The sequence below is a fragment of the Salmo salar genome, chromosome ssa19, assembly GCF_905237065.1.
Source record: "Salmo salar chromosome ssa19, Ssal_v3.1, whole genome shotgun sequence".
NCBI classification, from domain to species: domain Eukaryota; kingdom Metazoa; phylum Chordata; class Actinopteri; order Salmoniformes; family Salmonidae; genus Salmo; species Salmo salar.
The window spans coordinates 9,916,579-9,942,641 of record NC_059460.1 but is presented as its reverse complement, the minus strand read 5'-3'; the positions used below and the strand labels follow the sequence as shown (position 1 = coordinate 9,942,641).

At 44.3% G+C, this 26,063-nt stretch overlaps 1 protein-coding gene across 2 annotated transcripts in view; it reads left to right on the top strand.

Annotated features, from left to right (window-relative positions):
- LOC106578422 (catenin delta-2) overlaps window positions 1–26,063 on the top strand; it is a 462,724-nt gene that overhangs the window by 389,552 nt on the left and 47,109 nt on the right. For both annotated transcript variants that reach the window (XM_014157181.2, XM_014157182.2), the window contains exons 16-20: window positions 7,162–7,279; window positions 12,268–12,450; window positions 13,559–13,732; window positions 13,880–14,030; window positions 22,832–23,066. In XM_014157181.2, coding sequence (XP_014012656.2) covers window positions 7,162–7,279; window positions 12,268–12,450; window positions 13,559–13,732; window positions 13,880–14,030; window positions 22,832–23,066 — 861 coding nt within the window. The remainder of the gene's footprint in view (window positions 1–7,161; window positions 7,280–12,267; window positions 12,451–13,558; window positions 13,733–13,879; window positions 14,031–22,831; window positions 23,067–26,063) is intronic.

Here is a 26,063-nt window from a genome sequence, read left to right as displayed (position 1 = left end):
TTGGAATTCGATAAGGACGCGTGCAGTTGCGTCCCCGATGTGTCTGTCTTCACTTGTAGCCTGTGAGAAGGACCCGATCACATGACGGGCATTGGCTAATAAGAACTGAGATATCTAAGAGAGCCATGTGAGTGAGAGATGCCTCGGAGAACGCAGCTGGGAGAAGGGAATTCTAATGATTATATTGAGCCCAAGGGCACAAAGGCCACTGGCTGCAAAATACATGGAATTTTTAGGGGGCATTACGGCCACACAAAGGGGATGCCACTGGGAAATTTGTGGCATTATACAGTGCTTGTCAAATTGTGAATGAGAGACTGATGAAGTGTGCACAGCATGCACAAAAAAAGCAGAGCTCATGTCTTTCATGCAGCTATTTTTCAAATCATCATTAGAGTTGCATCATGCAGCCTTAGAATCTAAACATATTGCCCAACGTTTGTATTACAGCTAAAGTTGCATAAATAACTCTAAATTAAGCATATAGGATGACCTGTTTCTTTGTTAAGCGCTCAACACAGAATAGCTGCATGTGCGCACACTCCATGAAATCATTTGGAGAAAATATCCTGTCTATTTTATTCAGCTATGTTGAATAGTATTCTTCATACTATATATACTAAGCAAATCTGTTCTGCTAAATGAACTTGTGTAGCCCACAGCCATTTGGCATAGCCAGATCAGGACCTAATATATGGACAACTCAGAGTTTGCTATTTTTTTCTTCTGAAATAGACTACATTTTCTTCCTATCATGTTTCTTTAGACCTGTCTAAAATAAGTAATGGCTATATTGTGATGGTGTTGGCTATATTAAATGGATTTCTTAGAGTTTTTTCAAATGTAGATATTCCAAAAGGTCTGCATCAGTGGCTTGTAGGCTGTGCTTGGAAGCCAGGAGATGCTAAATATTTTTACGTTAGACCGGTGGTTATTTGGTTGACAACCACCGGCTGACAAACTTTAATGACCACCCTAGCCCTAATCCTGTTGAAACATCTGTTGGCTGCCCCCTGCAACCGGTGTCTCTCACACACACACACACACACACACACACACACACACACACACACACACACACACACACACACACACACACACACACACACACACACACACACACACACACACACAACACACACACAGAGAGACACAGACAGTCCCTCTTCGGTTATTCATATCTTGGACAACAGAAGATAGCCATCTGGTGCTAATATTCTTTTCTACACTTGACCAAAAATCTAGTTTCTAGTAGCTTTATTGAAAATCTATAGATTTCAAATGTACTCTAAGTTTACTTGAAAGCCAATAAGATATACAATTATTCAATGGTTGCTATACCAAATAATACATAATGCATTATAAACTGTGTGGTTCAAGCCCTGAATGCTGATTGGCTGACAGCCGTGGTATATCAAACCGTATACCACGGGTATGACAAAACATGTATTCTTACTGCTCTAATTACGTTGGTAACCAGTTTATAATAGCAGTAAGGCACCTCAGGGTCAATATACCACAGCTAAGGGCTGTATCCACGCACTCTGCTTTGCATCGTGCATAAGAACAGGCATTAGCCGTGGTATATTGGCCATATACCACACCCCCTCGTGCCTTATTGCTTAATTGTACCATGGCTTCACTTTGAAACTATTTACAGGAAAGTAGATAGTTATTCAACTGCTAAGAATAACACATATAAAAGTATTTAATGTGTGGGTTATTAAATCCTCTGCTAAAGGTGTTTAATAAGTAATTAGCTAACAAAGTATGCTAATTCATTAGATGGGATTTATAGAGAGTAACACATAATAAATTAGCAGCGTTAGCGCTAAAGGCTAACAGGCTCATTTACTGCTGGAAATAACCTGTTACCTGCCTGGAGATTTACACACACTCTGAGGATATGATTTGTTATATAGTAGAGTGTTTGAGGGTGTGTGCGTTGGTGTGTTTGTGTTTAATCTCAGCAATCTCCCCTAGTAGATTTCTGATGATCTGTCTCAGAGGTTTAAGAGGAGAGGCCAGACTATTTCTTCTTCTGACTCCATCACACACACACACACACACACACACACACACACACACACACACACACACACACACACACACACACACACACACACACACACACACACACACACACACACACACAGAGTAATTAGGTGGGGCTTATTCACATTTTCCCAAGTTCTTTCTTTCCTTATGACGGATGTCATCATCGCGTTACCTCCTCTCAGAAACCATACCGTCTGTTTCCAGCATATTATTACACAGTCTACACCACCATTCTACATCGGCAAGCTGGGCCCCTTGTGGGATCTATCGCATTATAATTAGCACTAGAGATGTGACTAAATCAGTTTAAAATCTGAACTCAAAACTATGACAGCTCTGCAGCCTTGTAAATTAAGATTTAGACCAGTGGTATTCACATTTTTTCCACCAGAATTTCTGGAGACCCATGTTTTTCACAACCTTAAAATCGGTACATTTAGATTTTTACATCAACAAATAACCTCTTATCTAAATGAAAAGAAACCAATAAATACATTTACCCCAAAATTATATATTTCTAATTATCTTTCTCAAAAGAAATTGTATATTTTCCCATAAAAAAATCAAAATGAATTGGTGACCCCACTGCAGTTCCACCGTGGCGACCACTGATTTAGACAATGGTCTATGTCTGGGTACTTCTTTCTTACTTTCTTACTCTGTCCTGGTGGAACTCAGACATGCTAGTCTCTATTGACAACCAATCCACAACAGAAGGAGAGATGTGGGAGAGAGGTGAGGATAGGGCTGTGTCCTCTCTGCTTCATTAAAACTGTACTCAGGAAATTAAGATGGCTTCCCACTCACACATCAAGCTGGCTATAAGTAGAAACATACTGTTTATAACCCATCTCTACTCATAAGCAAGACTGTTGTGTTGGAATGATGAATTACTTGAATGTATTCGAATGTGAGTGTTTGAATATCATTAAGGTTTGAGGTTGATCAGGTTAATCAATCAGCCTATTTAAACATAATTAAAACATCCTGTCAGCCTTATTTGGGATTGATCCCCATAATTTACTTGAGGTGAATTCATATTGTATTCTGAGTTCATATCTGTCAGAACCATTGTCTCTGTTAGCAGCGAGAGCACAGTTTAAGGTTTCGTCATGTATAGTATAATTTGTATGTTTGGTATTCAGAGAGCAGAGGAGATGACTTGACCTTCAGTGTGAACACAAAGCCCAGAGCTGGAACGTCTAATTGACTGTCTGTCTGCTCATTACTGAAACACATGATTGGCTTCAGTTCACTCTGTTGGGATGGACGCTGCTCTCACTTCATTTCCCTGGCCTGACTGACAAATGTCTCTATGTTTATTCATACATACAGGACCATCTTCCCTGTCCTGTCCTCACCCTACTCCTGTCCTCTGCGCTCGCCTCCAACCTCACCAACAACTCACCCTGTCGCCTTGTCTCCTTGTTATGAAGTCGCATGTGAAAAAAGCAAGTTTACAAATGAAAGAAAATAGCTTAGTGCATACTGTAACACACATGAAATCACACAAATTAACTTTTGCAAATTCAGAACGTTCATAAATAGTGGTTTTGGACATCAAAACAGTGGCTGCCAGCTATGTTGAATGTTTATTAAGTCAATATACCCAAAACCATAAAGAAAATTAGCAGCATGGTGTCAAACATTAATACCCCAAATCATCAATACAGCTTCAATGACATGTAGCTAATGCCTTTATGAATATTTCACATTACAGAGAGAGGGGAAGGGAGAGAGAGAGAGAGATACTATCAGAAAGAGAGATAGCGAGAAGCTAGACTTGGCGGGATATGTGTTCGGCAAATATATCATTTTCTTCCCCTGTCATCTGGCAATTGTACTGAATGAACTGTTACAATTGATTTAGCTGGCTCTGAAGCACTGAAAAGAAATGACAGAGCCAGGTAGTGTATGAGTCTGTATTGTGTATTATCATCCATGGCTGACTGGGAGATTGCATGGTGCGTGGATCAAATAGGTTCAGTCCCATTGGTACCCAGCTGAGAATGATACTGACACCAGAGGAGGCTGGTGGGAGAAGCTATGGGCTCATTGTAATGGCTGGAATGGAATCAATGGAACTGAGTCCAGCAAGTTGTTTCCATGTATTTGATGTGTTTGGTACCGTTCCATTGATTCCATTCCAGCCGTAACAATGAGCCCACCCTCCCAATGCTCCTCAAACCAGCCTCCTGTAATTGACACAGTCACACACACATAAAGTGCATTGGAAAAGTATTCAGACCCCTTGACTTTTTCCACATTTTGTTACGTTACAGCCTTATTCTAAATGTTATTAAATTGAATTTTTTCTCATCAATCTACACACAATACCCAATAGAGAAATTTGTGCAGATTTATACAAATAAAAATACTGAAATATCACATTTACAGAAGTATTCAGACTCTTTACTCAGTACTTTGTTGACGCACCTTTGGCAGCAATTACAGCCTGGAGTCTTCTTGCTTATGAGCTTGGCACACCTGTATTTGGGGAGTTTCTCCCATTCTTCTCAGCAGATCCTCTCAAGCTCTGTCAGGTTGGATGGGGAGCGTTGCTGCACAGCTATTTTCAGGTCTCTACAGAGATATTAGATCGGGTTCAAGTTCGGGCTCTGACTGGGCCACTCAAGGACATTCAGAGGCTTGTCCTGAAGCCACTCCTGCGTTGGCTTGGCTGTGTGCTTAGGGTCGTTGTCCTGTTGGAAGGGGAACCTTCGCCCCAGTCTGAGGTCCTGAGTGCTCTGGAGCAGGTTTTCATCAAGGATCTCTCTGTACTTTTCTCCGTTCATCTTTGCCTCAATCCTGACTAGTCTCCCAGTCGCTGCCACTGAAAAACACCCCCACAGCATGATGCTGCCACCCCCATGCTTCATCGTAGGGATGGTGCCAGGTTTCCTCCAGACGTGATGCTTGGCATTGAGGCCAAAGAGTTGAATCTTGGTTTCATCAGAACAGAGAAACTTGTTTCTCATGGTCAGAGAGTTTTTAGGTGCCTTTTGGCAAACTCCACGCGGGCTGTCATGTTTCTTTTACTGAGGAGTGGCTTCCGTCTGGCACTTTACCATAAAGTCCTGATTGGTGGAATGCTGCAGAGATGGTTGTCCTTCTGGAAGGTTCTCCCATCTCCACAAAGGAACTCTAGAGCTCTGTCAGAGTGACCATTGGGTTCTTGGTCACCTCCCTGACCAAGGCCCCTCTCCACCGATTGCTCAGTTTGACCGGGCGGCCAGCTCTAGGAAGAGTCTTTGTGGTTCCAAAGTTCTTCCATTTAAGAATGATGAAGGCCACTGTATTCTTGGGGACCTTCAATGCTGCAGAAATGTTTTGGTACCCTTCCCCAGATCTGTGCCTCGAGACAATCCTGTCTCGGAGCTCTACGGACAATTCCTTCGACCTCATGGCTTGGTTTTTGCTCTGACATGCACTGTCAACTGTGGGACCTTATATCGACAGGTGTGTGCCTTTCCAAAATAATATCCAATCAATTGAATTTACCACAAGGGGACTCCAAGCAAGTTGTAGAAACACCTCAAGGATGATCAATGGAAACAGGATGCACCTGTGCTCAATTTTGAGTCTCATAGCAAAGGGTCTGAATACTTATGTAAACAAGTTTGTTTTTATAAATGTGTATACAAATCTCATAACCTGTTTTCACTTTGTCATTATGGGGTATTGTGTGTGAATTGCTGAGGATTTACATTTGTTTTAATCCATTTTAGAGTAAGGCTGTAACGTAGAAAATGTGGAAAAAGTCAAGGAATCTGAATACTTTTCGAAGGCAGGTATGCACAGCCAGGTCACCCGTGATTCAAGTCAGCATTCGACATCCGTCCATCTCTGAGGACGCTGGGAGATGAAGTGGAAACCGGCCATTAGGGGCAACAGTGAGCGACGTTATATTGAAGTAGGTTTCGGTTTTGCTAGGGCATTGTGGACATAGATGGCGGATGGGCGTTAGCATCTGATTCCAGAGGTTCGAATTCAGCAATATAAAGTAGTTATTTTTATTTTTGTTTTAAGCCTATCCCAAACCTTAACCCTTACCTTAACCATTCTGAGTTAATTCCTTAACCTTAAGAATTAGGAGTTAATGCCTAAACCTAACCCTAAACACTTCGAAATTTGATGTTTGCAACAACTTCTAAATGTTACATTTGGGAAACATGGATGAACATCTAATTCTGACATGAGATTGTGAGAGCTAGTTGAGTAGGCCTATCATTACTTCACTGAATAACAGAATTATACTAAAATACATACTTGAATGTTTGAGAGTTGGCTCAATTCCATGCCCTGGACCAAAGCTAGCTAACAAGCGTGTATGTGTTGAGCGGCACCAGAATTAAAAACAAGCCTTAACGTTTTGTAGTTAATAAATCCAATGTGACTGTAAAAACTAGTTGGGTACGCACAAAGAGCAGACACACACACATGCTCACAAACACACAAACATATTCATTTTTTTCCCTTCATTCTGGTTCAATCTTGCATTTCCCTCCTGAGTGGCACGGTGGTCTAAGGCACTGCATTGCAATGTTAGCTGTGCCTATAGAGATTCTGGGTTCGAGTCTAGGCTCTGTCGCAGCCGGCCGCGACTGGGAGACCCATATGGCGGCGCACAATTGGCCTAGCGTCGTCTGGGTTAGGGGAGGGTTTGACCGGCAGGGATGTCCTTGTCCCATTGCGACTCCTGTGATGGGCCGGGCCCAGTGCACGCTGATGCGGTCGCCAGGTGTACGGTGTTTCCTCCGACACATTGGTGCGGCTCGATTCCGGGTTAAGTTGGCATTGTGTCAAGAAGCAGTGCGGCTTGGTTGGGTTGTGTTTTGGAGGACGCACGGCTCTTGACCTTCGCCTCTCCCGAGTCCGTATGGGAGTTGCAGTGATGAGACAAGACTGTAACTACCAATTGGATACCACGAAATTGGGGTAAAAAATATATATATAATATATTTTTTTAAAGATTACAAAAATCTTGCATTTCCCTTTTGGGTGGATATCATTCCCGAATCCCAATGTTAGAGTTTTACAGCCCCATACCCTGTGGTGTATCAAATTATCTCTGACCTGTCCCCATCCCTCTTTGTGTTTCAGAAACGTGAGTTCTGCTGGAGAGGAGGCCAGGAGGAGGATGAGAGAGTGTGACGGACTGACAGACTCTCTCCTCTACATCATACAGACCGCTCTGGGCAGCAACGACATCGACAGCAAGGTGTGTGTGGGGGTCTGCGTGTGTGTGTCCATCAGTTCAATACAATAGTAGAGAAATGTTGTGGATGGCTACCTTCTCAAGGTTGTTTTAGCTTAGTCTCTCTAAATGAGGAGTTTATTTCCAAAACGCTATATCCACCAATTGTCATCAGAAAGGATTGCTTATGGGTACTTTCATATGTGTGTAAAATATTACTGTTCTCAGATTTTTGATTCATAGATTTTTGATGTGTATGACATTTCTTTTGTTTGGAAAAACGCTATATATCCATTGTTTAGCTGGAATGAAATGTTCGTATCCTGTATATTTGACTGTGATTGTCTCACCTAGCTATCTTAACATGAATGCACTAACTGTAAGTCACTCTATATAAGAGCATCTGCTAAATTACAAAAATATAAAATGTAAATGTTTTACATACAGATCTCATGTTACTGTATTTAATTATTTAAAAAATGTTTTTGCAATATTGATGTCACAAATGTATAATTTGTGCAGTTCTTTATTAGAAATGTAGTTATTTATGGCCTCCCAAGTGGCGCAGCGGTCTAAGGCATGAATTCAAAATGGAGGCATCACTACAGACACGGGTTCGATCCCAGGCTGTGTCAAAGCTGGCCGTGACCAGGAGATCCTTGAGGCGGTGCACAATTGGCCCAGCGTCATCCGGGTTAGGGGAGGATTTGGCCGGCTGGGATTTCCATGTCGCACTCTAGCGACTCCTTGTGGCGGACCGGGTGCCTGCAAGCTGACTTGGTCACCAGCTAGACAATGTTTCTGACACATTGGTGTGGCTGGCTTCCGGGTTAAGTGAGCACTGTGTCAAGAAGCATTATGGCTTGGCAGGGTTGTGTTTTGGAGGACGCATAGCTCTCGACCTTTGCCTCTCCCAAGTCCGTAAGACAGTTGCAGCGATAGGACAAGACTGTAACTACCAATTGGGGAGAAAAAGGGGTAAAAGTACAAAAATAGAAATGTAGTTATTCGTTACATTTGGCTGTGTAAAACCTAGCAGTACTACTAATTTCTCTGAAAGTGAAGAGGATATATACAGTGACTTCAGAAAGTATTCATACCCATTGACTTATTCCACATTTTGTTGTGTTACAGCCTGAATTCAAAATGGATTTAAAAAAGCAACATGTTCTCACCTATTGTCACGTCCTGACCAGCAGAGGGAGTAATTGTATTAGTTTTGGTCAGGACGTGGCAGGGGTTTTGTGTTGTGTGTAGGTTGGGTGCTGGACTCTCAATTGGAGGCAGGTGTTTCTAGTTGCCTCTGATTGGGAGTCCTATAAACAGGTGTGTGTTTTTCTTTGTGTTTGTGGGTAGTTGTTTTTGCACTGCGTTTTGTTTGCCTGCAAAACTGTTCCTGTCGTGTTGCTGTATTTTCTTGTTTTTTCCGTGGTCAACGTCCTTTAATAAATATGTTGTTGAACACACAACCCGCTGCGCCTTGGTCCATTCCTGACGACAGATGTGACAGAACTACCCACCATACCAGGACCAAGCAGCGGAGGAATTCTGGCGAGGACTGGGGAATACGGCGGGTAAGGGAGCCCGAGAGGCAGCCCCAATAATTTTTTTTGGGGGGGCACAAGGGCTGTTTGGCGGGGGGAGATTGGAGACCCAGGCCAGCTCCCCGTACCCTTTTTGGACATAAACAGACTGGATAGGTCCCGTGCTTTGGGGTAGGTGCTGTGGTGAGGCCTGGTATTTTCAGGCCGGTATGCGCAGTACCAGCGCCCCGCATGTGCCAGGGGAGAGTGAGCATCGAGCCTGAAGGGGTGATGCCAACCCTGCGCTCGAGACCGCCAGTGCGCCTCTACGGTCCAGTATTCCCCTCTACACGCACTAGCCTTGAGGTGCGTGTCTCCAGGCTGGCACGTCCTGTACCAGCCCCACGCATCAGGCTTCTAGTGCGTCAGCCCAGCCTCGCCAGTCTGGAGTCGCCAGAGCTGCCCGGAGATGCCAGAGTGGCCCGTCTGCCCGGATCTGCCAGAGTGGCCCGTCTGCCCGGATCAGCCAGAGTGGCCCGTCTGCCCGGATCAGCCAGAGTGGCCCGTCTGCCCGGGTCAGCCAGAGTGGCCCGTCTGCCCGGATCAGCCAGAGTGGCCCGCCTGTCCTCCGGCCCAGCCCGAGTGGCCCGCCTGTCCTCCGGCCCAGCCCGAGTGGCCCGCCTGTCCTCCGGCCCAGCCCGAGTGGCCCGCCTGTCCTCCGGTCCAGCCCGAGTGTCCCGCCTGTCCTCCGGCCCAGCCCGAGTGGCCCGCCTGTCCTCCAGCCCAGCCCGAGTGGCCCGCCTGTCCTCCGGCCCAGCCCGAGTGGCCCGTCTGCCCGGGTCAGTCAGAGTGGCCGGTCTGCCCGGCGCAGCCATCGGCGCCACCTAAGTGGGCGACGCCGAAGGTGGAGCGAGGTCCACGTCCCGCACCTGAGCCGCCTCCTATATAGGTGAATTGGGGAGGGGGGGTGTAGCACAGTGCCGTCGTTGATGGCACTTTTTTTTTTTTTTTGTCTTGTCTTTTTGGTGCAGTCGGGGTCTGCACCTTTAGGTGGAGGGGGGGTACTGTCACGTCCTGACCAGCAGAGGGAGTAATTGTATTAGTTTTGGTCAGGACGTGGCAGGGGTTTTGTGTTGTGTGTAGGTTGGGTGCTGGACTCTCAATTGGAGGCAGGTGTTTCTAGTTGCCTCTGATTGGGAGTCCTATAAACAGGTGTGTGTTTTTCTTTGTGTTTGTGGGTAGTTGTTTTTGCACTGCGTTTTGTTAGCCTGCAAAACTGTTCCTGTCGTGTTGCTGTATTTTCTTGTTTTTTCCATGGTCAACGTCCTTTAATAAATATGTTGTTGAACACGCAACCCGCTGCGCCTTGGTCCATTCCTGACGACAGATGTGACACCTATCCACACACAATACCCCATAATGACAAAGTAAAAACCTGTTTTTAGAAATGTTTGGTAATTTATTGAAAATGAAATACAGAAATATTTCATTTACAAACAGGACCAGTCAAAATTTTGGACACACCTACTCATTCAAAGTTTATCTTTATTTGTACTATTTTGAAATAACAATAATCATGTAGTAACCAAAAAAGTGTTAAACAAATCAAAATATATTTGAGATTTGAGATTTTTCAAAGTAGCCACCTTTTGCCTTGATGACAGCTTCGCACGCTCTTGACATACTTTCTGAAGGAACTGTAGCATTTTGCCAAAAAACATGATTATTTGTCTATTTGAAATAAAACCATCAAGTGATACATTTTAAACAAATACGTCTGTCATTGAAAAACCCCACGTCAGGATTAGATAGTGAAAAAACACACGTCTTTCATAATGGAAATAGCGATTTGGAATGTAACTCTTTCATTCCTTAGCCATTCTAACAACTCGCCCATCTCTGCTCTCTGCACAGTAACGAGAATTGATTGGCAAGCATGGGGCCAATAGCCATTGTCATTGACTAGTCCCAAGTTATTAGGAGACACTCTGACAGGGTGACACTTTTCATTATTTTTATGGACTTTCTGTCCTCCTGATCTAGCCTCTATCTCTCTCTCTCTTCTTTAATCTTTATATTCTGTCTTTCTCTTCTATTTTTTCTACCTCCCACTTTCTTTCTCTACCTTTATCCTGTCACTCTGTTCAATAAGTGAAATTAAACCAACCTTCATTCCCTGTTGTAGTTTACCTCCAGAGTTGTTTACATTTGTTGGTTACTTCTGGGGTTGTTTACCTGATGTTTACCTCCAGAGTTGTTTACCTTTGTTGGTTACTTACATTTTAGTCATTTAGCAGACGGTCTTATCCAGAGCGACTTACAGTAGTGAATGCATACATTTCATACATTCTTTTCTCCATACTTCTGGGGTTGTTTACCTGATGTTTACCTCTGGAGTTGTTTACATGTTGTTTACATCTGGAGTTGTTTACCTGTGTTTACTTCTGGAGTTGTTTATCTGTGTTTACTTCTGGAGTTGTTTACCTGTTCACCGCTGGAGTTGTTTACCTGTTGTTTACCTCTGGAGTTGTTTACCTGATGTTTACCTCTGGAGTTGTTTACATGTTGTTTACAACTGGAGTTGTTTACCTGTGTTTACTTCTGGGGTTGTTTACCTGATGTTTACCTCTGGAGTTGTTTACATGTTGTTTACATCTGGAGTTGTTTTCCTGTGTTTACTTCTGGAGTTGTTTACCTGTTTACCGCTGGAGTTGTTTACCTCTTGTTTACCTCTAGAGTTATTTACCTCGGCTATTTTCAGAGGTAAACAACTAACTCCTCTAACAGGTCTCCTCTAACAGGTCTCCTCTAACAGGTCTCCTCTAACAGGTCTGTTGGAGCTAATTGGAACAACTCAGTGTTTTGTATTATGTCTGTAATGCCAGAAAAGCTATATAGTCAGTCTAGGTATTCTGTTCAATTAGCGTCATTGTAGTTGCTTGTGTAAAGGATCGGTCTGAGAGACTTCTAAAAAACAGGAGTCCTACGAAATGATTGATGATTTTTCTTTGTTATTTCCACGTAGTCTGCTTTCCATATCACTTCCAAACGCTCCTTATGTGTGATACTTTACACAGGCACTCACACGCTAACACACACGCACAGACACACACACTCCTCTGCTGTTGCTAATTCGTCTTCTCCTAACACAATGTTAAATGGAGTGTGATACGATGTTTCGGACTCATTTTTCCTAATTTGAGAGAATTTCTTTAAACTAATTTGGAAGTTCGAGCACGTCCCGATTCTCGGATGGAATTAGGCACTCTTCCTTTTAAGTGCTGCTTCACACACACACACACACACACACACACACACACACACACACACACACACACACACACACACACACACACACACACACACACACACACACACACACACACACACACACACATTTTCGTAGGGTACATGCTCTTTAGTAGGTTAAATTATCATATTCCTTTCTCTCTCCCTCCTCTCCCCACACTCTCCCCTCTCCCCATGTAGACCATAGAAAACTGTGTGTGTATACTGCGTAACCTGTCCTACCGACTGGCAGCGGAGACATCTCAGGGCCAGCAGCTGGGTTCAGAAGAGCTGGACGGTCTGCTGTGTGACGCCAACGGACGTGACGGAGAGACCTCAGGCTGCTGGGGAAAGAAGAAGAAGAAGAAGAAGGGACAGGACCAGGTGGACACACACACACACACACACACAGACAGACACGCACAGACAGACACGCACAGACGATCTCAATACATAAACATCTAAATATATATTTTTGAAGTGGCAAGTGGAAGCATAACCAACCCTGTTACACACACACACACACACACACACACACACACACACACACACACACACACACACACACACACACACACACACACACACACACACACACACACACACACACACAGTACAGGCAAACACATATGGTAAAAGCTCCCGCCAAGCCATGTAGTTTGTTCACTGCAGGGATTTTCTGAAGGGACAGACTAATAAATGATGATCCAAATTATGAATCAAGTGAAATCTTCAAACAGAGAACATTAAAAGACCACAAACTCTTTTATTATGTATTAACTGTCAGATGAGCATCTTTGTCTCTCTTTTTCTTTTGGCTCAAACCTTCAATCACTTGTTATTTCTTCCCACCATCACACTCCAGGCATCAGTCACTACTACTGCTGCTTTTCTATTCGCTCAGATCCCTCCCCTCGGACCAATCATATGCTCTGTTGCGCACAAGCTATGAAGGCTTTGTTCAATCAGCTCAGCTCTCATTCACTCTGGTTACAAACAGTTAAAAACACAAAATGTCTCCAAAAAGTTTTCACCACATTCATAACTGTTAGGGCACATTATCTGCACTGTTCAAGTTATATTTCTCCTCAATCTCCCAAAGGTTTTATCATCAAAGATCAGAGCCTAGATTAGGCAGATCAGAACCTAGATTAGGCAGATCAGTACCTAGATTAGGCAGATCAGAACCTAGAGTAGGCATCATGAAGATTTTCCCTTTGATTGATTGATCAAAGGGAAAAGGTTTCTATCTTGACATATAGACTCAGAGCTGTTGCTTGGAGGGTGTACTGCCTAGTCTTATTCTACGGAGAAGTGGGAATTTGAGGGGCATACACAGCTATATTGCTAATGAAAGCGCAGAGATAGATGTGGAGAAAGAAATAGGGAGAATAGTATTCTAACTTCCTTTTTCCTTACCCCCACAACCCCCTCACTCCCATCCCTTCGCTCTTTCTATCTCTCTTGCCCCTCTCTCTCCCACCTCCTATAGTGGGATGGTGTAGGCCCTCTCCAAGACTCAGCTGACCCTCCTAAAGGGGTGCAGATGTTATGGCACCCGTCCATAGTGAAGCCCTACCTCACCCTGCTTTCAGAGTGCTCCAACCCTGATACACTGGAGGGAGCGGCTGGAGCACTGCAGAACCTGGCTGCAGGCAGCTGGAAGGTAGGGGTGGTCCTACTGTACTGTATAACTCAACCCCTCCTGGCTTCAGTCTTACTCTTCGCCTCCCTCTACAGTGGTCCGTCAGTCTAACTCTTCCCCTCCCTCTACAGTGGTCCGTCAGTCTAACTCTTCCCCCTCTCTCTCCAGTGGTCTGTGTATATCCGGGCTGCGGTGCGTAAAGAGAAAGGCCTTCCTATCCTGGTGGAGTTGTTGAGGATAGACAATGACCGTGTGGTGTGTGCCGTGGCCACTGCACTCAGGAATATGGCCCTGGACATCAGAAACAAAGAACTGATAGGTAAGACACACACACTTCACATTGCATCAGCTCTGGCCAGCTGTGGGTTGTCAGTGTAACTGAGCGATTGCAGCTGAGGAGTCTTCAGTGGCGTCTGTGATTGAAGCAGATCAAAGGAGGGTGATGGACTCTGAATCAGAGACTTTGTTAACGAATGTGAAGCGCACGGCTAATGACTGTCTACTTGTCCCACTGTACAGACCTCACAAGGCCTCACGATTCAATAATAAGCTTTGTACGCTCAAGGTAGAAACGTTCCCTAACCACAGATCTAGCATCAGTACTTTACACCCATTTCCAACCTTAACCATTAGGGGGATGAATACAAATATTACCCTAGTTACAATGTCTGCCGTCTCCTGTATAGGAGTGGAAGGCATAACCCAGCGTTTAGCTTTAACAGAAAGACACAGTGTGTTGTTTTGGTCTCTGCACCACAAGAGACGCCAGGCTGAATAATGTAATCCCTCACAAATTCACGGGAAAATCAATTCCAATTTGTCGAGCGGTTTCATTTGAATACACTTCTTAGTAATTCAGCGGCGCTGTATAACACAGCTTATATTGGTAGTAATTCTATTGAACCAGAGAGAGCGGGTTGGGGGGGGAGATAGTTTGCTCTAGGGTAGGGGTTGAGTTTATATGTGAGGACAGCAGGGGATAGAGTATAGAGGTTTATATGCAACAGGAGGTTCATTAAGTTTAATGTTACAGTAAAACACAAAGAAAGCCTACAGTTACAGTATGTACACTTGATACAATGTAGAACCTATTTCACAACCTTGAAATTACAAAAACGTAAGTGTTACTCCTATAGAATGCTTTCACATTATTATTTTAGATAACCCATTTTATGAGCTTGAATGACAAATAGCAATGGGTAGGACAGAGAATACCTTTGTACTGTATAGAAGCTATTCTAACCTTGAGAAACAACAAAGGCATTGGAAAAAGCTAAGCGTCAAAAACGTCTATCAAGCTGAATGCCACTAAGACTGTTTTCTGTGCTAGTCCCTTGTCATTTCCCATTGTGTGGATTCAACCTAAGAGCATTGTCAAAAATCTCATATTTCCCACTAACTTCTAAGTTGTGATAAGCCTTTGGTGCTGCCAACACTAAAAGGGTGTGTCATTGGGAAAAGCAGTGTTGTTGTGGTTAAGCAGTGTTGTGCCGTTGTGGTTTAGCGTTGATAGAGTAGTAGTGATTTTAGATTTAAACAGTCGAGACAATTACCTGTGATTCTCACAGCCACAGGAGTACTGTCCTCTTTTATCATTGTCAGGTAGGATGCTGACTGGAGGAAAGTAAGAGGGGATAAGAGGAGAGAGGGAAAGAGAGGGAGGGAGGGAGGGAGGGGGAAGAGAGACAGAGAGATACACGGAAGGAAAGAGAAAGAGAAAGCTAAGATGATGTTAGGAGGATATACAGCGTGTGTGTTTTATTCAGTTCTAGCAGTAATGTGATTTAGTCGTATTTTCAACATCACCTGGCATTATTCAACTGATCTGTCAAGTTTTTCTTTGTCTCTCCTATTCATCTGGTAGATTTGTATAATGTATGGTTATGTAGCGATTGAATCCCATTTTGACTCAATAACTGTCAGTGACATCGCTTGCTACAATTTACTTATAGTTGGTAATTTCACACACGTGAAATTGGCATGCGTGTGCCAAGGAGACAGAGGAGGGCTTTTCTCTCAGGGGAATAGAGTGGATACAGATCGTCTAGCTCTAGCAACTATGGGTGACGTATGATGCTGCCATACAGTAAAACAAAAACGAATTGAAGTGTAACAGGGTCGTCTCATACAGTAAAACAAAAACTAATTGAAGTGTAACATGGCCGTCTCCCCCCCTCTTTCACTCCCTTTCACTTCTCTCATCCTCAGACATCCCTCCATCCCTGACCATTCTACCTCCCCTCCTTCTCTCCTCTCCGTCCATCCCTGACCATTCTACCTCCCCTCCTTCTCTCCTCTCCCTCCACCCCTGACCATTCTACCTCCCCTCCTTCTCTCCTCTCCCTCTACCCCTGACCATTCTACCTCCCCTCCTTCTCTCCTCTCCCTCCACCCCTGAGCATTCTACCTCCCCTCCTTCTCTCCTCTCCCTCCACCCCTGAGCATTCTACCTCCCCTCCTTCTCTCCTCTCCCTCCACCCCTGAGCATTCTACCTCCCCTCCTTCTCTCCTCTCCCTCCACCCCTGAACATTCTACCTCCCCTCCTTCTCTCCTCTCCCTCCACCCCTGAGCATTCTACCTCCCCTCCTTCTCTCCTCTCCCTCCACCCCTGAGCATTCTACCTCCCCTCCTTCTCTCCTCTCCCTCACTCTCGCCCGAGTCCCATCTTTCCATGTCTGGTTTCTGACCTGCTACAGTATATTAGCTCATGTAGTCCGTCATGGAGCCATTCTCTCATCTCTCGCTCCTTCTGTCCCTCTCTCTTCCCCTTTCCCACCCTCTCTGTCTCTCTGTCTCTGTCTCTCTCTCTCTCTCTCTCTCGCTCACTCTCTCGCTCACTCTCTCCCTCTCTCTCTCTCTCGCTCACTCTCTCCCTCTCACTATGTCTGTCTGTCTGTCTGTCTGTCTGTCTGTCTGTCTGTCTGTCTGTCTGTCTGTCTGTCTGTCTGTCTGTCTGTCTGTCTGTCTGTCTGTCTGTCTGTCTGTCTGTCTGTCTGTCTGTCTGTCTGTCTGTCTGTCTGTCTGTCTGTCTGTCTGTCTGTCTGTCTGTCTGTCTGTCTGTCTGTCTGTCTGTCTGTCTGTCTGTCTGTCTGTCTATATATATCTCTTTGTCTCTCTCTATGTCTGGGTCCTATGTATATTAGTTCATGTAGTCCTCTCTTTGTGGGTCCTCTCTTTGTGTCTCGGGATGATGACATCAGTGCTCAGGAGGGTTACCGTGGAAACACAGGGAGGGAGCTGCAGGCGGCCATTAATTACAGGATCCTGAATCTGCAGAGGAGTCACAGTCCGCAGGGCACACACACACACAGGCACACACTGAGGGTGCGGAGGAGTCAGTTTCCGCAGGGCACCGTCTAACTAGAGACTCACTACACACACTTATACACACGCACACACATTTTTGCACTAACAAAACACAAAGGAGTGCCAAAGAGAAACTAACTCTGGAGTACAGAGTGTGAGTGAAATGATCTGGTAAGCTTTAGTCATACACTCATTTGCTCACTCGTGCTCTCTCTCTATGGGATTAGTACTACGTGTGACTGTACTTCACTTTCGATTTACCCGTTACATTTCCTTTCTGGCAGTCTTCCCTGCTTCCCCTACCAGCCTGTAGGGTTGGAAATAGACTTATATACATCATGAGAGAATGAGTACGTAGATGATCATTCTAATGTGTACTTACGGAGTTATGGTGCCAGAGATGGCTTACATTAACAAGATTTGTCAGCCATGTGTACTTGGAACTTTTCAAAGTTCTTTCGGTATATTCTGTCAGAAGTAAGCATAGATTGTGGTGAACTAATCTGGAATGTAATTATAAATCTGAAACTCATTCCATCACTACTAAGGATGGCATCGCTATTCCAGACAGATATTACAAAAAGGAAAAAGATGTCCTTCTCAGAAACATCATTTTTAAATCACGTTTGTATTCACCACATTTCAAGCGTGTATTATCAACCCCTGTCTCTTTCGTGTGTGTGTATGTGTGCGTGCGTGCGTGTGTGTGTGTATGTGCAGGTGCGTGTGCATTCGTGAATGTGCTGTGTGTATGTGTGTGTGCTTGCATGTGTTCACATGCATGTGTGCGAGCGTGTGTGCGTGCCAACGTGCGAGCGTGTTTGTGTGTTCGTATCACCTACGGCAGTCTCCTTTTAATGGAGCAGCCACAGGTATTCAGAGGGGGAATATTTCAGCGGAAGAGCTTATCTTCTCTGTCCTGTCACCCAGCCACATCAAAGCAGCCTCAGAGAGACAGATATTACAGGTGTGAAATCCTGCACTCGCTGAAACCCCTATCTCTAATAGCTAGAGTTTCCAATTTACCTTAGTTTCCAACCTCTTTTAAACAGCTTTGTTTTATCTTTGATGTCTGTGGGCTTTTTCCTTTTCCATATCTCCTAAAGAGGAAGCATTTCCCACATTGCTGGCCATTTACTTTGGAGAAATGGGTGATTTCTGGTGTCCATTTATCCATTATTGCTCGGGTAAGTCAGTAATATACAGTATCTGTCTGGCCAATGTTAATCTTTCACAGTGACATTTGCAGACCTGGCTTGAAGTGGATTCACGCCGTAAAGGGCCTCGGAGAACAGTCCGTTTTAGATCCATTCTGAAGTACATGAGGCTAGTTAATTACCTATAGCTGGGTACTATATATATACTGCTCAAAAAAATTAAGGGAACACTAAAATAACACATCCTAGATCAGAATGAATGAAATAATCTTATTAAATACTTTTTTCTTTACATAGTTGAATGTGCTGACAACAAAATCACACAAAAATAATCAATGGGAAATCCAATTTATCAACCCATGGAGGTCTGGATTTGGAGTCACACTCAAAATTAAAGTGGAAAACCACACTACAGGCTGATCCAACTTTGATGTAATGTCCTTAAAACAAGTCCAAATGAGGCTCAGTAGTGTGTGTGGCATCCACGTGCCTGTATGACCTCCCTACAACGCCTGGGCATGCTCCTGATGAGATGGCGGATGGTCTCCTGAGGGATCTCCTCCCAGACCTGGACTAAAGCATCCGCCAACTCCTGGACAGTCTGTGGTGCAACGTGGCGTTGGTGGATGGAGCGAGACATGATGTCCCAGATGTGCTCAATTGGATTCAGGTCTGGGGAACGGGCGGGCCAGTCCATAGCATCAATGCCTTCCTCTTGCAGGAACCGCTGACACACTCCAGCCACATGAGGTCTAGCATTGTCTTGCATTAGGAGGAACCCAGGGCCAACCGCACCAGCATATGGTCTCACAAGGGGTCTGAGGATCTCATCTCGGTACCTAATAGCAGTCAGGCTACCTCTGGCAAGCACATGGAGGGCTGTGCGGCCCCCCAAAGAAATGCCACCCCACACCATGACTGACCCACCGCCAAACCGGTCATGCTGGAGGATGTTGCAGGCAGCAGAACGTTCTCCATGGCGTCTCCAGACTCTGTCACATCTGTCACATGTGCTCAGTGTGAACCTGCTTTCATCTGTGAAGAGCACAGGGCGCCAGTGGCGAATTTGCCAATCTTGGTGTTCTCTGGCAAATGCCAAACGTCCTGCACGGTGTTGGGCTGTACGCACAACCCCCACCTGTGGATGTCGGGCCCTCATACCACCCTCATGGAGTCTGTTTCTGACCGTTTGAGCAGACACATGCACATTTGTGGCCTGCTGGAGGTAATTTTGCAGGGCTCTGGCAGTGCTCCTCCTGCTCCTCCTTGCACAAAGGCGGAGGTAGCGGTCCTGCTGCTGGGTTGTTGCCCTCCTACGGCCTCCTCCTCGTCTCCTGATGTACTGGCCTGTCTCCTGGTAGCGCCTCCATGCTCTGGACACTATGCTGACAGACACAGCAAACCTTCTTGCCACAGCTCGCATTGATGTGCCATCTTGGATGAGCTGCACTACCTGAGCCACTTGTGTGGGTTGTAGACTCCGTCTCATGCTACCACTAGAGTGAAAGCACCGCCAGCATTCAAAAGTGACCAAAACATCCGCCAGGAAGCATAGGAACTGAGAAGTGGTCTGTGGTCTCCACCTGCAGAACCACTCCTTTATTGGGGGGTGTCTTGCTTGTTGTCTATAATTTCCACCAGTTGTCTATTCCATTTGCACAACAGCATGTGAAATTTATTGTCAATCAATGTTGCTTCCTAAGTGGACAGTTTGATTTCACAGAAGTGTGATTGACTTGGAGTTACATTGTGTTGTTTAAGTGTTCCCTTTTTTTTTAGCAGTGTATATACATTTCCATATGTCCATATGCTATTAAAGAATGTACAGTAGCAGGGAAATTGAATCCAGGGTTAAATAATTGTTCCAGAGGGACTTTAGTTGACTAACCTGTAGTGGTGGAAAAAGTATCCAGTTGTCATTCTTAAATAAAAGTAAAGTTAACTTAGAAAAAAGATACGCAGTAAAATACTACTTCAGTAAAAGTCTAAAAGTATTTGGTTTTAAATATACTTAAGTATCAAAAGTAAAAGTATAAATCATTTCAACTTCCTTATATTAAACAAACTAGAAGGCACCATTTTCTTGTATTTTATTTTATTTACAGATAGCCAGGGGCACACTCAACCACTCAGACATAATTTACAAATGAAGAATTTTTGTTTAGTGAGTCCGCCAGATCAGAGGAAGTAGGAATGACTAAGGATGTTCTCTTGATAAGTGTGCAATTTGACAATTTTCCTGTCCTGCTAAGCATTCAAAATGTAACGAGTACTTTTTGTGTCAGGGAAAATGTATGGAGTAAAAAGTACATTATTTTCTTTCGGAATGTAGTGAAGTAAAAGTAAAACTTGTCAAAATTATAAATATTAAAGTAAAGTACAGATACCCCCAAAACAACTTAAGTAGTACTTTAAAGTATTTGTATTTAAGTACTTTACACCACTGCTAACCTGGTTGCTTGTGATATGGTGCCCCCTGTAGTCAATGAGACATATCACACTTTATTAGTTATAATAATGAAACACCCAGGTTCAGCCACTGGCAAGGTTAGTCCAAGGCCCTGTTCGGGGTTGTGTGAAAATACATAATTCCTTGCTTCCTTGTCTTCTTTCCTCCCTCCCTCCCCTCCCCCTCCCTCCCTCTCTCTCTCTCGCTCTCTCATCAGCTCTGTTTCTCTCCTCCCATCAGTTCTGTCTCCCACCAAACCCTGGCCAGTAGAGTAGGCTAACCCAGGTTTATAGAGGTTTAGTCAGTCTTGGTATTGTCCTCTCAGTGAAGACAGTCCATTCAGTCTCTCTCTCTTCAGCCTGCCAGGACAGATAAGACTTCCCCAATTAACTCACCAGTCTCTGCTAATAATATGCGGTGCTTAGGAAACCGTGTGTCTGTGCATGTGTGTGTTTCTTCATGTTGTAAATTATTGGGGTGCGTTTATGTTTTTAAGCTGTTTGCATGACACAGCAGGAATTTCACCAGCCCAGATTAAAATGTATTACTATTATCTATACAGAACCTTTAGGACAGAGAGAGGAGTTACCAGCAGTGGGAAGATGGGTCTTGTGAATTGCAATGATAACAAATTATGACAAAAATGATGGCAAAAAAAAGGTGCTGTCTAAAACATAAAAGGGTTCTTCAGCTGTTCTCATTGGAGAACCCTTTGAATAATCCTTTTTGGTTCCAGGTAGAACCCTTTTGGTTCCACATAGAACTATTTTGGGTTCCATTGAGAACCCTTTGCACAGAGGGTTCTACATGGAACCCAAAAGGGTTGTACCTGGAACCAAAAAGGGTTCTCCTGTCAGGACAGCTGAAGAACCAGTTTGAAACCCTTTTTTCTAAGAGTGTGTATGAACTTTGATAGTCCTTTTATCTTTATAGGCCTTTATATTCTGCAGCCAACTTTGCCTCAGGACCTCCAGTTTCGCCACTCCAATAAACAGTTTGATAGAAGCCACTGCACTGAGAGATACAATATGTTTTCTGGGTTCCTAGTCCTGTGCTGCTGAAACATTGACGGCTTTTTTTATTCCTCGGTCTTCACTGAACCCATTGACTTCCAATTTCCTGTTTAGGTAACAATCCACTCACATGGACAACTTGACATTTCTCCAGAGAGGATGAGTCAGTCTGAAAGAGCAGCTCTTCACCAGTGTGTCGACACTATTATTTACATGTCATGTTTATCATTCATCGATGATGAGACATCTTTAAGAGTCATCATCAGGGAAAGATGTCCGCCTCCTAGATGTGTGTCAATGTTGACATTATGTGAAATGATGAAGTGTGATGGACGACTAATGTGGCTAATGTGTAGATTAGACTCATTCTTCCCTCCCTCCTTCCCTGCCTTCTTTCCTCCCATCCTTCCCTCCATACCGGTTCTTACTCAGGTTTTTCTCTCATTCTGACATCTCAGGCTTCTTAATTACTCCCTCTTTCTCTTCAATCTCTCCATCTCTCTTTTCTTTTAATGTCAGATGCTTCCCTTCATTTCCTCCCGTCCACGTCAATCTCTTCTTCCAAATACCAGATGAGTCACAGTGTATTGACTTCATCAGAGGGCTGCTCCACAGACAGGCCAAGCTGAGAGAGACTGAGGACAGACAGGCCAAGCTGAGAGAGACTGAGGACAGATAGGCCAAGCTGAGAGAGACTGAGGACAGACAGGCCAAGCTGAGAGAGACTGAGGACAGATAGGTTTAGGGATTTAGAGATAACGTTAACTACAGTGTCAGGAAGTTGCTCAAACAATCAATGAAGAAGTGTTGTACTGTTTTATTGTTAGAGGATGATACTGGCAAATGGCTGTGTTTCCTTCAAAGACAAGACAGGGAGATGAGGCGGAAAAAGATAGTTGTTTAATTTTGTATTTTTTTAAGTGGGGGGGCCGTCCCACTCCTTTCATCATTTTATTGAAGAGATAATAAAGTGGTGGAAAGACGGTGGAGTGTGAGTCAAAGGGCAGTGAGTCGATTCGAACCCAGTCTCTCTCAGCTCTGGCATACGTGTGGCGAGGTCAGTGGCTGTAACCTCTGGACAACACAGGCCACACCAATGAGGATTGTTACTTTCCTGACACACTCACAAGCATACTCTTTCAGACATTCAGATTTCTAACCCAAGCACTAACTCTTGTCCCGCTCTCCTCTCAGGTAAATACGCCATGCGTGACCTGGTCCACCGGTTACCTGGCAGTAGCAGCAACAGTACCGGGGGCAGTACCGGGGGCCCGATGGCACCCGGTAAGACCATGTCAGACGATACGGTAACGGCTATCTGCTGCGCTCTGCATGAGGTCATCACTAAGAACATGGAAAATGCCAAAGCACTAAGAGACGCTGGCGGGATAGAGAAACTCATCGGCATCGCTCGCAGCAAAGGAGACAAGTAAGCGATCACACACACACATACATACACACACGTACACACACACATACAGTACTTCAGAAAATATTCAGACCCCTTAACTTTTTCCACATTTTGTTACGTTACAGCCTTATTCTAAAATTGTTTAAATATTTTTTTCCCCTCATCAATCTACACGCTGTGTTTTTGTCCTGACGTCATCAGAGTGCGCAGCTGAACACTGTATACTGGAAACACTTGGTTTGTTATTGTAACTAAACATAACCAATCTTTTGTTAAACATAAATGCTGAACTTATTTTTGCATGGATTCCACGACACGGTTAGCTTTTAACAGCTAGGACCGCAATCCCGAAATCCCACTTAGCTGTTAGGTTAGAGTCTGTTTGAAAGAGCTGCTAACCTAGCTAAGCTGCTAGCGTTAGCCATCAAGCTAACAAAGATAGTCCTATATGAGTTTTCCAATGAACGGTTCCAGCGCTGTATCTACTACGCTTTGTTTCAGGACAAACTGGATCACTCAGACTTCCAATGTGGCAATTGTTTGCTTGCCGAGGATTATAGGCTTGAGGTGGCTTCCTTGATCATGCAGGTAGCCAGCCTATGTAAGAAACTGGGGAAAACGCAGAGTGGAATGTTTACCTTTTCTACGCCGGTGGCTGGACGGCGTTCACGCATGTTGGATGCATCTCCGTCATGTCGTTTGTCGTTATCCGACTGGCCGGTGTTGCCCAGAGTTCGTTCACCAGGGGAGCCATCTCCTGCCTCTCCTCCCCCATATGATAGTGGAGTCGAAGGTGCACAGCAAGAGGGACATGGCAATCAACGATGGTCGCATGTCACGAGCCGTGGAAGCCAAAGACAGTGGCCTCCCCCAAAGCAGTCTGTGCTCCCAACGAGAGGCCCGGAGCGAATACAAACAACGAATAGTGTCACCGCCCTAGCCTGATCTTCCTGCACATTCGAGCTGGGGGTACCTATGTCTGCGGCCGCCGTGCCTACTCCTGCTCTTTCCCCTAAGATTTCGAAGTCGATGTCGGCAACCTTCCGTCCCTGCTCTGGATCGAGCGGGGCTTCTCCATCTCCTGCACCATCCTGTGAAGCGTGGGAGTGGGCGGATATCATCGTCCTTCTCGCCAGCCGTGATTTTGGGAAGCTCCATGGTGGAAAATGTGACTGTTCCTGGTGTAAAAACAATTATCCCAGAGCTCAAATAAATTACATTACTAAGCTGCTCCTGAATGTCCTACGCCATAACATGGACATCGATTCTATTGTAGTCCATGTGGGCTTTAATGACATTATGAAGGGCAGCTCTGAACAGTTGAAACTGGATTTCAAAGAGCTGATTGACTCTGCTAGACACTAATAAAAGACACATCATATCTGACGCTGTGCCCTCTGTGAATCGTGGCATTGAAAGCTTTAACAGGATTCTTTCTCTTCATTATTATTGCAGCTTCATGATTATTGCAGCTCAATGGGTGTAACTTTTGTTGACAATTTCGATACCTTTTGGAAACAAAACACATTTTATAAGAAAGCACTACTGTTACCTACTCTATCTAGCTCTACTGTTACATGCTCTGTCTAGCACTACTGATGGGATCCGCTCAAATTATTTGGGTTCCTGGATCATTTCACAGCACTATAAGGCAGCGTTGAGACAATGACTTATCAATCATCCAAGCCCAGCTCAGTTAATCCCTACCATTGTGTCGCTGAGTCATCATAATGCTTTAGAAAATGTACATTATACCAGGAGCATTGGTAGAGACAATGTAAGTAACCTAATGTATGTCCCTCTAACTGCCCTGAATGCCTCTGCTGATCCTACAGCTATTGTATGCAGCAATCATGTGCCTATGAACCAGATATATGCTGTTAGCACTGAGGCGGTGTGCCCTAGTAGGAAGTCCACTGTGTGCAGCCCACCCTGCACTAACATAAATAACATGAGAATATCTACTTCTGCTAAGCTCCCCAGTAAAGCAATGAAAACAAGCAAGCATCCCAGAAAAGTGCTCAAAATGGCCCACGTTAACATATGTAGCTTAAGAAACAAGATTCATGAAATTCATAACTTGCTAGTAACGGATGACATTCATATTCTGACTTTCTCTGAAGCTCACTTAGACAATACCTTTGACGATACAGTGGTAGCAATACAAGGTTATAACATTTACAGAAAAGACAGAAATGCCAGTGGTGGAGGTGTTGCTGTTTATATTCAGAACCACATTCCTCTAAAGATTAGAGGGGAACTCATGTCAAATACTGTTGAAGTAATGTGACTGCAGGTTAATCTGCCTCACCTAAAACCCATTCTTGTGGGAAGTTGCTATAGACCACGAAGTGCTAACAGTCATTATCTGGATAACGTGTGAAATGCTTGATCATGTCTGTGATATCAACAGAGAGGTATATTTTTGGGCTGATTTAAATATTGACTGGTTTTCATCAAGCTGCCCACTCAAGAAAAAGCTTCAAACTGTAACTAGTGCCTGAAACCTGGTTCAGGTTATCAGTCTACCTACCAGGGTAATTACAAACAGCACAGGAATGAAATCATCAACATGTACTGATCACATCTTTACTAATGCTGCAGAAATATGCTTGAAAGCAGTATCCAGATCCATCGGATGTAGTGATCACAAAATAACAATATCTAGGAAAACCAACATTTTGTAATGAGGAGCAAAAAGACGTTGCACTTGACACATTTATGAAATTTCTTATCCCAGTTACTAATAAGCATGCACCCATTAAGAAAATTACTGTAAAAACTGTTAAAGCCTGATGGATTGATGAGGAATTGAAAGATTGTATGGTTGAGAGGGATGAGGCTGTCATGTCCTGGCCAGTATAAGGGTTAATTGGTATTGTAGTTTGGTCAGGACGTGGCAGAGGGTATTTGTTTTATGTGGTTAGGGGTGGTGTGTTTGTTGTAGGGCAGTTGATTTAGGTATTCCGGGGTTTTTGGGCACTGTTTGATTTTCATGTATTCTATGTTTAGTCT